The sequence below is a fragment of the Ochlerotatus camptorhynchus genome, unplaced genomic scaffold (assembly GCF_037179485.1).
Source record: "Ochlerotatus camptorhynchus isolate MF236.1 unplaced genomic scaffold, CSIRO-AGI_Acam_v1.1 ptg000055l, whole genome shotgun sequence".
NCBI lineage: Eukaryota > Metazoa > Arthropoda > Insecta > Diptera > Culicidae > Ochlerotatus > Ochlerotatus camptorhynchus.
Window position 1 is genome coordinate 2,276,250 of NW_027040545.1, and position 13,869 is coordinate 2,290,118.

Here is a 13,869-nt window from a genome sequence, read left to right on the forward strand (position 1 = left end):
GAGAAGAAGCACAAATTTTTTACTTACGACACCAAAACTGAACGTGTGTTCAAGGTTGTCATGAAAGGACTGCCCAGTGGTGAATCCCTGGATCAGATCAAAGATGAACTGGCAAAATTACTTGGAGTTGTGCCACTTCAAGTAATCAAAATGAAAATGAAATCCCGTCCTGGCGATTCGCGCAACGGGATTTCTAATGATTTTTATTTAGTTCACTTCAAGTCTAGTGAACTAAACAACCTTACGGCCTTAGAAAAAGCTAGCCTTATGCTCCATGTCCGAGTGAAGTGGGAACACTTCAGGAAGACTGGAGGAAATTTCCAAAACCTCACTCAGTGCAGTAAGTGCCAGGGATGGGGTCACGGAACTAAAAATTGCTACATGCCAGCTAAATGCATGAATTGTGGTGATTCCTCTCACGCAAAGGACGACTGTCCTGTGAAGGAAGATCCTAAGAAATTTAAATGTTCAAATTGTGGTGAAAACCTCGGTGAAAACCACAAATCCAATTTTTGGGAATGTAAGACTCGCAAAGCGATCCTACAATCTCGTTCTAACCGACAGGTAGGAAACGCTCCACGTTTCCGACCAGGTATAAATTCCTCTGCTGTTAACAACGGTCAGCGAGGAACAAATTCTACATTCGTACCCGTAGGTACAAATATCACCCCTGCTTCAAATGTTTCATCTGTACCTACTCCCCTCGCTGCTAACAATGTTCAGCGAGTTAATGGAGCTACCTATGCTGCTATTGCAGCGGGTAGAAATCAAATACTAACCAACGTTCTAACGGAAATTTTGACAATTTTGACTTAGGAAGCATTACTGCTCCTAAAATGGAATTTTTACAGAATTCATTAATTGACATGATTTCTGATATGCTTAAATCTAACTCCATGTTTGATGCTATTCAAACTGGAGTAAAATTTGCTAATAATATTGTCATGACTTTAAAATTCAGTAATGGATTTTAAAGCATTAAACATTTTAAATTGGAATGCTCGATCTCTTAAAGATAATGAAGACGAGCTATTTAATTTTTTGAGAGTTCATAACGTGCATATTGCCGTTATAACTGAAACGTTCCTTAAACCTGGCCATAAGGTTAAGAAGGACTCAAATTATTTAATTTATAGAAATGATCGTCTTGATGGACCCTGTGGTGGCGTTGCCATCATTATTCATAGACGAATCAAACACAAAATACTTTCTTCATTTGAAACCAAAGTTTTTGAAACTTTGGGAGTTTCTGTTGAAACAAAATTTGGACAACTTACGTTTATAGCTGCCTATTTGCCATTCCAATGCGTAGGCCAGCAAAAGAATTTTCTCAAGGGTGACCTTCAGAAACTTACCCGTCATAGGTCTAAATTCTTCATTATTGGTGATTTTAATGCAAAACACCGCTCATGGAATAATGCTCAAAGCAATTCCAATGGTAATATTCTGTTTGATGATTGTTCTGCAGGTTATTACACTATTCAATATCCAAACAGCCCAACATGCTTTTCTTCTGCAAGAAATCCCTCAACTATTGATTTGGTCTTAACTGATTCATGTCATCTTTGTAGCCAATTGGTTACCCATGCTGACTTCGGTTCTGATCACCTTCCAGTAACTTTTGAAATATCCCAAGAAATAATTTCTAATCCCAACAGCTTTACTTTCAATTACCATAGGGCTGATTGGGAGCAATATCGAACATTTATGGAATATAACTTCGATCCAAACATTCCTTTGCAAACCAAAGATGAAATTAATTATGCTCTTGAATCTCTGACTACTTCTATAGTTGAAGCAAGAGCTGCCTCAGTACCAAAATGCGAGGTTAAATTCGATTCAATTATAATAGACGATGATCTTCAGCTCTTGATCCATCTTAAAAATGTCCGTAGGAGACAATTTCAAAGAACGCGCGATCCTGCCATGAAAGTTATCTGGCGGGATTTGCAAAAACAAATTAAAAAGCGATTCTCTGCCCTGAGGAACAAAACTTTTGAAAATAATGTTTCTAAATTAGACCCGAGTTCCAAACCCTTTTGGAAACTCACAAAAATTTTGAAAAAACCTCAAAAGCCAATTCCAGCGCTTAAAGAAGGTGGTAAAATTTTGATCACAAATTTGGAAAAAGCTCAGAAACTTGCTAAGCAATTCGAGAGTTCCCATAATTTCAGTTTGGGTCCTATTGAGAATCAGGTTGCTCGGGATTTTCGGAATATTTTCTCTCGGGAAAATATTTTTGATGATTCCTGGGGGACTGATTTGGACGAAGTAAGGTCTATAACTAAAAAATTTCAAAATATGAAAGCTCCAGGTGATGATGGAATTTTCTATATCCTCATCAAAAAACTCCCAGAGAGTACCTTGTCTTTCTTGGTAAAATTATTTAACAGATGTTTCCATTTGGCATACTTTCCTGATAAATGGAAAAATGCAAAAGTTGTTCCAATTTTGAAGCCGGATAAAAATCCAGCTGAAGCTTCTAGCTACCGTCCAATAAGTTTGCTTTCTTCAATAAGTAAACTTTTTGAAAAGATAATTTTGAATAGAATGATGCTTCACATCAATACGAACTCAATTTTTGCAGATGAGCAGTTTGGATTTCGCCATGGGCATTCAACTACTCATCAACTCTTGAGAGTTACCAATTTAATTCGTTCAAACAAATCTGAAGGCCACTCAACTGGAGTTGCTCTTCTAGACATAGAAAAAGCATTCGACAGTGTTTGGCATGAAGGTTTAATTGCTAAATTGAAAAAGTTTAATTTTCCACTTTACATTATGAAATTAGTTCAAAATTATTTAACTGACAGAACTCTGCAGGTAAATTATCAAAATTCCAAATCTAATCGACTACCTGTAAGAGCAGGAGTTCCTCAGGGTAGCATTCTTGGGCCTATATTGTATAACATTTTCACTTCGGACCTCCCTGATTTGCCTCAGGGTTGCCACAAATCTTTGTTCGCTGATGACACAGGCATTTCCGCTAAAGGAAGAAGTCTTCGTGTTATTTGCAGCAGACTGCAGAAAAGTTTAGATATTTTCTCTTCTTATTTACAAAACTGGAAGATTTCTCCCAACGCTTCCAAAACTCAACTTATAATATTTCCACACAAGCCTAGAGCTTCGTTTTTGAAACCTAGTAGTAGTTACATAGTCACTATGAACGGAGTTCCAATTTCCTGGTCAAACCAAGTGAAATATCTTGGATTAGTTCTTGACCAAAAATTAACTTTTAAAGATCACATTGAGGGCATTCAAGCTAAATGTAACAAATATATTAAATGTTTGTATCCTCTTATAAACAGGAAATCCAAACTTTGCCTGACGAATAAACTTCTAATATTTAAACAAGTTTTTAGACCGGCCATGCTTTACGCTGTGCCAATATGGTCTAGTTGTTGCACTACCAGGAAAAAAGCACTTCAAAGGATTCAGAACAAAATTCTGAAGATGATTTTGAAGTTGCCTCCCTGGTACAGTACTACCAACAATCAATACGAAACTAACGATTTTAAATTGGCTCACCACTTTAGTAGCCTATTGGTCCCAAGCAAACGATTAACGTACCCTATTCTAGTTGAAATTCTATTACTACACTATGTTTGTTTTGAATCGCTATGAAAGTTTGACAGATAACATCAGGGGTGTGTGGATTCATGCAGAACATGCAGGGGTGAGTGAAATAGCTTGGGACTGCTTGGGACCGTTGTTCTGGTACTGAGTGAGCCAAAAATGATAATGATTTTCTTCGGGACCCAGTGGTCTTAGAGTTACCTCTATGGTACTACCATAGAGGTAACTCTAAGACCACTGGGTCCCGAAGAAAATCATTATTATTTTTGGCTCACTCAGTACCAGAACAACGGTCCCAAGCAGTCCAAAGCTATTTCACTCACCCCTGCATGTTCTGCATGAATCCACACACCCCTGATGTTATCTGTCAAACTTTCATAGCGAATCAAAACAAACATAGTGTAGTAATAGAATTTCAACTAGAATAGGGTACGTTAATCGTTTGCTTGGGACCAATAGGCTACTAAAGTGGTGAGCCAATTTAAAATCGTTAGTTTCGTATTGATTGTTGGTACTACCGAAGTACATAGAATTTCGAATGTTGAGACTTTAGCACAAATGTCCAACAAAATAATTAATAATTTCCGGCAAAAATCGTTACAATCCTCAATTGCAACGATTAATTCCCTTTATACTTAGATAAGATTTAGGTTTAGTTATTTAGTTTTAAGCTATCAATTGTTATACTGACATGCAGGTTTAAAAAACCTGTTTAAAATACTGAATTGCCAAGACAGGAACAATGTAAAAACACTTAGATATATATCATAACAATTAAGGCTGGTAAGTTACTGTACACAGCAAAAAAAGTTGTTGAATATTACATCGAAACTGCTGCAACCAGGTCAATCCATCGGTTGTGTAATATCACATTGTACGATGTACATCGATTTTGCGAACAAAATTACATCCATTGATGTAATATTGTATCTGCGTTTTGCTATTACATCATTATTTCATACATCAGCTTGAATTACGTTGATCGATATTACATTTTTTTTTGCTGTGTAGTAACTGGAGCACCTAGGTTAAAAATGAAATGTAATTTATTTTGAATTTGGAACAAATAAAGAGTTAAAAAAAAAAAAAAAAAAAAAAAAAAAAAATGTAGCTGGTCCGAATTTTGCCTTTAAGAAGAGTAAGCAGAGTAGTGTATGATAGCATTAAAATGTCAATTTGCTTACGTTTATTACATACGAGCTATTCAAAAAGCCCTCCAGACTTGTATAGTTTTTGTATAGTGCTCATAATTATTATACAAATAATGCTCATGCTCATAGTAGGTCGTACAAGTGTATCCGTGGATTGGATGGTCCTTTACTAAAGTTCTCTAAGTAAAAGTATTAATGTCAGTCAAAATGCACTGCTTTGCTCGATTGGAACAACTGTTTTTCTAAGAGGAAGAGGAGACAAGGCTTCTAACTCTTTTATCTCTATCTATATCTATCTCTATCTTACGCACTTCAAATTGTCTAATCACGAGCTGGTTTGCGTTTGACAGAAAAGTGGTTCGTTTTCGCCTCCGTACGCCTTCCTCTTAGCTGTTTTTCAGTTTTGTGGTAACAGTCGTCCATACTTTTACTAGAGTGTGTTACCGTGTACTCTCAACAAATATTCAAATCTAAATAGTATAAAAGTTACGCTAAATCGCAACTCTGCCCAACTCTGCGCTTGGCTAGGTATAACGAGAGAGAATTCGAACTTAGTATAAAAGTGGATTATGAGTGCCATAGTATAAAAAGGAAGTATAACTTACAATGCATATAAACGGTTTATTTAGGAGAATGCATTGTGTGTTATTTGTCTATTTCCAGCTCAACATAATTCAAATAATCAAATAATATTAACAAAGTTTGAAAAAGATAAATTTATTGCCACAATTAATAACTGATGCACAATTTGAAACAATATGACAACAATATGTGTATTATTGTTATTGTTTATTATGAGCAGGTCAACGTCGTTATCTGAGCATGCTTGCCCCAGATTTTCACATGCTCTCCATGAACCACTATCCATTTCGAAGATTCCAATGGGCAGTGAATCCAGGCACCGTCGAGAAGCAGATTAAAACGTCAATGTAAACCTTCATATTGATTGGGCTCCTTCTTTAGATTGATAAGCACATCCCATTCGGTGTGCTCCGCCATCCTTACGTCCCTTAGTCTGCTTGGTCATACCTAAACACAAATTGTAACATGTTACGATGACATGACATTCACATGCAATAATAGCAATCTACAGCATCTTGTTGATTATGGACTCAACCGATGGGCCATAATAATCTCAATCGAACCGGCATGATTCCCTCCTGGTGGGCATATCAGATCGAAAGGTCAGAATGTGTCCGCACTGATGCAACCCGGTCGCAAACAGGGTGTATTTGGAAGAATGAAATCGTTTATAAATCAATGATTCAGAAGCCACAGAAAATTGAACCTGGCAAAAACATCCGAAATTTTTAAATAATGCAAATTACATCCAGAAGAATCCTGATGAATGTGGGCGTCTTAGTGGAATACCTGTATAAAGAGAGAGAGAGAGAGAAGGATTAGTAATGTCCATTTAATTTACTACCTTATTTGCTTATCCTTGACAGATACGCGTATTTCGTCTACAATGTGCAGACCTCTTCAGTTTTTTTTTATATAGTTACTTTAACACTCTTGGGTCATTCGTGACTTGTCCGGGGGTGAGATTTGAACTCGTGACTTTGGCGTGAGAGGTATGGATGTTAACCACTACGCCGGGGTCACCCCCGACTTCTTCAGTGTCTTGTACTAATACTCGACTATTAGTACAAGACACTGAAGAAGTCTGCACATTGTAGACGAAATACGCATATCTGTCAAGGATAAGCAAATAAGGTAGTGGAATTAAATGGAAATTACTAATCCTTCTCTCTCTATTTATCCAGAAGCAACTAAAAACTTCTCACCTCAACTTTTCGTTGGATTCAGAACCATTTCCTCCTCGTTCGGAAAGCTGACAGTCTACATCTCCGGCGGCCAGTGCAAGTCCTCAACCGTTTTGCTATCCACTTTAATTCATATCAGGTATGCAACTTTCACGCTGATTTCAGCGACAGTAGATATTTGCATTGGACCTTTAGAGTCCGTTTATTCATTGTTAGTATAAAAACTGATGCTCTTTTTATGTTAAGTATTGTTTATTTAGAGGTTATTCGAAAAAAACTATTAAATTTAATCCAACTGTGTTACTATTATTTTTGAGTGTACAACTTCAATCGTCTATTGCGATCGAACTATACTTTTTCGACCAAATATCAAATCCCATATTGGGCGATCATCATCAGAACCTGAAAAACACGAAAGACATCATTCGAAACATACGCGCGAAATGATTCGAGTTCAATATTTTCATGAAATCCTAAAACTACTTTAGTTTAATACCTAGTTTTTAAAAGAAAAAAAAAAGTGCTATTGCTTTTCTGTCACAACATGGAGCAATACTTGAAGCAACACTACGATGAGGAAATCACCAATCTGCTGAATAATCCGGACGATATGGTTAATGTTTCGATCAACGTAAAGTATGTGGCACGCATTGTTTACAAGGGTCGTCCTTTAATCATTAAATTGCAATATCTTGCAGCCTCACTCACCTTCAACGGAAGCAATCAGCCCTGTACAGTTCCCTGTTGCGAAACACTTGCTCAGAATTGATCAAATGGAACACTTGCCTCTTGAATGCACAGAAGTCACTAGTGGAGGGGAACATGTTCCTCGAACCGGGTTTCCAAATCAAACAGAACTGCCACGTCCGGTTCGTTAACATGCCGCAAACGGTCGCCGAAGCCGTCAGAAAGGTGGCCTTCCCGAACAACGATAACGTCGGCCAGTTCCTACAGGTGAAGGGCAGTATCATTCGAATGACTCAGGCACGGTTTCTCGAGTTCAAAAGGGAGTACACTTGCAGTCGGTGTAAGAACGATTTCATTCTGGAAGCGCAGTACGAAAAGAGCTACGTATTTGATCCACCTCGAGCGTGTCCGCTAGCGGGTGAAACCGGATGCAAGGGAATACCGCATCAGAAGAGCGCGCAACCTCAACCGGATTACTGCCGAGATTACCAGGAAATTCGCATCCAGGAGATTATGAGCGAACGGAATGTGCCAGCGTCGTTGCTAGTTACGCTGGAGGATGATTTGGTGGATAATTGTCAACCTGGTGATTGTGTAACCGTCGTTGGGACCATAGAGCGTCGTTGGAGTCCATTGGTGCAGAGCAAACGGACTGAAGTGACGATCGCTATGAATGCAAACAGCATTTCCAAGGATGAAAATAAGATGAATTTGGGAAAGGATTTGCCGGAGCACTTGGTGTTCGTGCGAGGGGAGTGGCAGAATACGATCAAGGAGATCGGGGAGCTGTCGGCCAGAGATATGCTGGTGCAGTCGTTCTGTCCCGAAATCCATGGGATGTATCCGGTAAAGTTGGCGGTTGCCCTGTCGCTTGCTAGCTGTACGGAACGATTTTTGGGGAGTGGAGCGAGCATACGAGGCCATTCACATTTGTTGCTGGTGGGTGACCCTGGGTTGGCCAAATCAAGACTGTTGAAATTTGCTTCAGAGGTATCGATGCGTTCGGTTTTCACCACTGGCATGGGGTGTTCGGCAGCTGGATTAACGGCTGCGGCAGTGAAAGAAGACGGTGAGTGGCAGTTGGAAGCGGGGGCGTTGGTCTTGGCAGATGGGGGCGTCTGCTGTATCGATGAATTTAATCTAATGCGAGAGTCGGACAAGGCTTCGATCCACGAGGCGATGGAACAACAGACGATTAGTATGGCAAAGGCCGGATTGGTGTGCAAGTTGAGCACGAGATGTGTGGTGCTGGCGGCAACCAATCCGAAGACTCTGTTCTCGATGGTTGAGATGGAGGCCAATAGCAGCGCTAATCTGGGCATTGGAGGACCGTTGCTGAGTCGATTTGATCTGGTGCTGATTCTGACGGACGACCGGAATAAGTACTGGGATGTGAGAGTGGCCAATCACATTCTGGCCCTGTCAGTTATGGACGATGTGAGGGATAAGTTTGAAGAAACCTCTCCGGATGGTCATTGGGATTTGGAACGACTACAGACGCATTTTCTTGCCATCAAAGATATTCATCCTCGGATCACGGACGATGCAAACACTATTCTGGGTGAGTTGGCGGTCGATTTTAGGAGAAAGCGTTCGTACTAATTTATCCTGATTCGACAGGAGCCTACTACAAACTGTGCCGAGCGGATCCGTCTCGTGACCCTTCGCGGACTACCGTGCGGTTGCTGGACAGTTTAGTCCGCTTGTCGCAAGCACACGCTCGGTTGCTGTTCCGGGACGAGGTCACTCCGGTGGATGCCATCACCGTAATTCGATTGATGGAATCAAGTTGGAGCTTTGGGAAGGTTGTACCGCCGGTTGATCTGATACGCAAAGAGCTTCCCATCGGGCCGACACGAGAGGAGATCACCGAAGTTCTGGACCAGCTGCTTCTCTCCGATATCGTGAAGGACGTCCAGTTGGAACAGGTGAACCAAAACCGAGTGGAACAGTATCAGAAGGAACTGGTCGAAAAGCGAAAGCAAGCTACTTCCGCCAGCAAATGGGATTCATTGTCCACCCAGAAGATCATTCAATTCGATGAGAGAGTACTCAGCGAGTTGGACAATAACAAGAAACAAAACGACGAGAAAGCAGTCAAGGAATCGGAACCTGTCGTGGAAAAACGAAAACCACTTGAGGAAGGAGATCTCTACTCGAAATATTCCTTTACCCAAATGCGGAAAAACAACGTAAAGAAAATAAGGAAGGAATCAAATTCTTCGAATGTTGATAAACCTCCGGAAGCTACGAAGAAATCTAAATCGAAAAAAGCGATCACCGAACCTGATCTAAAGTTGAAGGAAAATTTGAATAATGATCAATTGGACCGCATATTCAGCAGTTTGCGACAGAACTTCATGTCCGAGTTGAGTGAAGCCACTCAGCCGGCGAAACCTGAGACAGTCGTCCGAAGCAGTCAGTTGGATACGAACTACCCTCTAGCCAGTGGTAGATCAAGGGTCTCCCGGGAAGAGTCCTTCCGAACCATGCTAGACGTTAGTTACCTACTGGAGGACGAAGACCTCGAAGAGAAAAGCATTACCGTTAGTGCTAAAACGACAAATTCCAGTATGAGCGTGTTTGAAAACTCCGACGTATTTAAATCGCCGGTAACGTCCCCTTGTGAACCTGCCAAGTTTAGTGAAGATCATTCATTACTTGCAAAACCTCTCATTAGCTCGAACGATTCGTGTTCTGAAGATGACTCGTCTCGATTTCGATTTAAAAGACCCATAGATGGATCCAGTGCCCAAGAGTCCCGCTTCCAGTTCAAGCGATCGACTCGGACAAAGCCACTGCAATCAAGCGAACCCACAGAAGAATCCGAATCTCGATACCGCTTCAAAAGGCCTCCCACAGCAACAGTTATGAACCCCATGCTAGTAAGCCAACCCTCGGATTTCGATTTGGATTTCGACACGGAGATCCTAGCACTGGAGGAACAGCCTTCGAGCTCGACCAACCCGCAAAAACGATCGCTCTCTGAGCAAACGTTGAACAAAATCCGTGCCTTCGAGTTTGTGAAGAGCAACTTGGATGACGCCGGAGAAACTTCCAAACCTGGTCCAAACGGCAAGAAGCAACAGGATGATAGCGCCTACGAGTCCCAGCAATCGCACTTATCGTCGCCGTCGTTGTCTGCGGTAAGAAAATCTTGGAAGATGGACGTCAAGGTACCGGAATTGAAAGTCGTAGCAACGCTTGGAGGACCGGTGGACGTTGATGCGGAACTGGAAATGTTGGAGTCGGTGGATTTTTGAACACGATCGAATTTAAACTGTGCTCTGATGGCTGTGCTATCTTCAGGACTCATCATGATTGGAATAAAATAATGACTGTAGTAATACCCTGAATGTCACTATTCCGAACGCCCGTTAACCCGAACCATGTATAGAGGAAACGCTCCTATAGTTGCAGTACCTTAGAAGCGTTAGGTTCCTATAGTTGTGCATGGAGACTCAATACACAACTATAGGAACCGAACCCGTCTACCGTACCGCAACTATAGGACCGTTTACCCTATATATATTTTAGATAGAGTGTAAAACTTCCATTTCGTGTGTCTCTTTGCTGCAGTGTACCATAGTAAATAAGTTTATCTGATTGTAAATAGGTAACTAGGGTGGATGTGCCAGTTAAGGCTCTACTACTTTCGGTGAAAAATCGTACAATCGATTAGACGGAAACTTGCAGTTTTATCACCCTATCTAATATCCGCCAATTTAGCTGAAAACATGCACATAATTTCCCGTTGACTTGAGAAACAGATCAAATGCCGGAAATTTAGAAACAAATGAATAGGTCTCATCTTTATGATTTTCCATAATATGAAATAAAATAAAACCTCTCAAACATAGCTCACGGTTTTATTTTCAGCAATTCACACGAAGCGCTTCTAGCGACAAAGTTCTATTCAATTGCTCAACGTATTCGATAGCTTCTATAAAGCATTTTTTTTTTTCTTTTCAATCAACCAACGTTCGATTTGACGTTGAATTTTATCTCTTGTTTTTGATTCTGATTCGCAGAACATTGATTCTAGCGATAATTATCTTCTACTTCCGATCTCGTTTCAAATGGCGAGAGAGCCATGCTAACCATGTTTGTTCAATCGATTTGAGTTTTTCTCTTCGACAGCTTACACTCTAAATAGTAAAATGACGCCTTGCTCAGAACGATTCTGCTAGCGTTGAATAAAATAGCATTCGATTTCACAGTTTCAACGCCGTGACCTGTGAGATCAACTCACGAACATTGTTCACGCAATTAACAATAACCGGTTTAATAATAACGTTCCCCATTATCTGCACTACTGTAATAATTCCGATAATCCGGTCTGGCGTCTGCGCCAGAAGAATAGGTAGCCGGTTGATAGCACCGTCTCCAGTAGTCGTGGCGGACCATTTCCTGGACGTTGTTGGCTGCAAAGCGGATGTCATTCATCAAATTTGTGCAATCAGAAATGGGAAGCAAATCGGTTTACTTACCGGGATACTGCACGAACAGCTCGCCGGACGAAATTCGATAGTAGCTATCCAGATAGACTTTATGACCTAATTCTGCAGCTCGTGACTCCAGCCGTTTGGTCAAATGGTGCTGGTGGCACTGACCTTCTAGGTGGTAATGTAAATAGCCCACATTGAGACCGTAGTAACCGCAAAGTTTGCAAGTGAGCTTCAAGGGCGGTCGTGTTCCGTCCACCCGGATGGCATAGATGATGGTCCTGTTGTAAAGGTGCCGATCGGAAAACAGCGATAAAGCATCATTCGTACGGATTTTCATGAACGCATAATACTCGGTCGCACTGTGCCGGTTCTCTTGGGGTGAAACCTGAAGGTTTGTCACGATGCCAAAATCCGAAAAATATTTAATCGTTTCATGATCGATCGGGCGCTGATTGTGGAAGCCCACGAGGAGTACATTTATCTCAAGAAGGTCATTCCCGTAGGCGGGAAGTGGTTTCGTTTCCGGCTTTTGGTAATTATGATACTGATTTTCATAGCGGCGTCGCTTTTCGTAGCGTTCTTCAAGCTCATCACCCGATTCCGAGCGACGCTTTTGGCCTCTGGGTTCTGCAGTTTCGGTCCACTTCTTTTTGGTAAGTAAAGCGGTCGTTCGACCTTTATAGTCTTCAATTTTCAGGATCTTCTTGTTACGCTGAACTTGACGGCCCCGGCCTTTAAAGGTAACTTTCAGAGGGGTTTTTGTATACACATTTTGGGGAGATGGACGGGTATGTTGGTACCGATCAAGCATATTCCTGGACTGGGGAGCTGTATTAACTGTAACCATTACAGAGCTACGCTCCCGCTGGAAACCACTGGAGTCATTAATGGTGATTCTCTCATGTTTGATTGCGTTATTTCTTTTCTCATCGGAAGTGGACGAAACGTTGGGTCCCAGCTTGGCTCTTATACCGGACGATGTTGAGGGCGATAGCATCGGATTATCCTTAGGTGGTCCCGGAGGTGGTGGAAAAGGACACTGAAGCGTACTTTTTGTGTCGTTAATCGTAATCATTTCCACCGGAGGTTCGTTCAGGATAACATCCGATGTAGATGATACATTTTCCCGTACTGGCGGCATCTGTCCGTTGCTACTCCCTTTAACGGGAGTACTTTGAGCCCCTCTCCGTAAAACACTGTCCATGAGGAAAATGTCCATCGTACGTCCCAACAGTGTTGAATCATCGTTGTTACTCCCCTCCGATGGAAGCTCAGGAGTTTTCAATGTCAACGTAGGCATTTCTCCAGCATCCCCTACATCATCATTTGAGTCAACCATATCCATGAACGATCTAATATCGTCCACGTCGCTGTAATAATACGCCACAAAGCGCGTATTATTCAGGTCTAATCCCGGCGGGAACCGGAAGTACCCGTTATGGTACCGGATGTATCGTACCTCAATCCCATTGCAAGCGTTTACAATCTTGTGCTTGATTCCGAAGCAAGTCGAAAAATACCCACGCAAGCTTTCCAAGCTAAGCGATTTATCCGGTTCCAGCTGTATCCAATAACCGACGGTTGAGAACTCCGATTCGGCCACATAAACGTAAAAATATTCCACTTTTGATGGTGGCTGCTGCTGCTGCTGTGGTGCTGACATCGCCATTGGTTAGTTTGCACTTTCCGACTCGCAAATTTCTCAATAATCACTAAACTAGCATGTGATGCTTTTGTATCGCAGCTATTAAGCAGTGCCACAGCCGGAATCGATGCAAATTTGGAAAATCATCCAATAATTATAAACTATTTCCAACGACACGATAATGAAAAAAACGACCGCTTTCCCTGCACGTTGCCATGAATATGAGAAAAATGGAAAACAGCGATCAAAGCCGTTTATATAAGATCAACTCTAACAGGCTTAATGGTGTTAGTGAAATGTGCAAATGTTTAGTGGAGTACGTATTTCATTGCAATGTTTATCTTTTTTCACGATACAGCTGTTGGCAGTGACGTCAATCTCACTGTTCGCAGTGTAAGAAATGTTGTGGTAGAGTGACGTCGTCACTTGAGTGCTCAGCAATGTTCAATATGTTTGCTTCTTACACCAGCAAGCTGCCTGTTGGATAGTACCTTATAAAAGTCTTTGAACAGTAAGAGCTTTCGGAGCTTTCTCCCTCATAATTCAATTTTTTTTTTCGGAGCTTTCGTGTGGTGAATTTGGAGATTTGACAGCTA

The 13,869-nt window shown here is 41.3% G+C and overlaps 3 protein-coding genes across 3 annotated transcripts in view; 2 read left to right on the top strand and 1 right to left on the bottom strand.

The window, feature by feature from the left end:
• The window catches only part of sigmar (Tumor necrosis factor alpha-induced protein 8-like protein sigmar), a 181,387-nt gene that overhangs the window by 81,272 nt on the left and 86,246 nt on the right, over window positions 1–13,869 (top strand). The window lies entirely within an intron of this gene.
• On the top strand, window positions 6,928–10,546 carry LOC135717304 (DNA helicase MCM9-like). The gene is made up of 3 exons (XM_065239301.1): window positions 6,928–7,129; window positions 7,192–8,741; window positions 8,801–10,546. Exons 1-3 carry the CDS (start codon window positions 7,038–7,040, stop codon window positions 10,441–10,443), a joined length of 3,285 nt encoding a protein of 1,094 aa, XP_065095373.1. The 5' UTR covers window positions 6,928–7,037; the 3' UTR covers window positions 10,444–10,546.
• Window positions 11,042–13,482, bottom strand: LOC135717305 (uncharacterized). The gene is made up of 2 exons (XM_065239302.1): window positions 11,671–13,482; window positions 11,042–11,604 (listed from the first exon to the last, which is right to left on the bottom strand). Exons 1-2 carry the CDS (start codon window positions 13,295–13,297, stop codon window positions 11,465–11,467), a joined length of 1,767 nt encoding a protein of 588 aa, XP_065095374.1. The 5' UTR covers window positions 13,298–13,482; the 3' UTR covers window positions 11,042–11,464.

Bases quoted from the DNA above. Each gene is read 5' to 3' on its own strand.
- LOC135717304 (XM_065239301.1), top strand. From the start codon at position 7,038: ATGGAGCAATACTTGAAGCAACACTACGATGAGGAAATCACCAATCTG. The intron at 7,130-7,191 runs GTATGTGGCACG...AATATCTTGCAG, and splicing joins AATGTTTCGATCAACGTAAA to CCTCACTCACCTTCAACGGA. The intron at 8,742-8,800 runs GTGAGTTGGCGG...CTGATTCGACAG, and splicing joins CGATGCAAACACTATTCTGG to GAGCCTACTACAAACTGTGC.
- LOC135717305 (XM_065239302.1), bottom strand. From the start codon at position 13,297: ATGGCGATGTCAGCACCACAGCAGCAGCAGCAGCCACCATCAAAAGTG. The intron at 11,605-11,670 runs GTAAGTAAACCG...TCCGCTTTGCAG, and splicing joins GCTGTTCGTGCAGTATCCCG to CCAACAACGTCCAGGAAATG.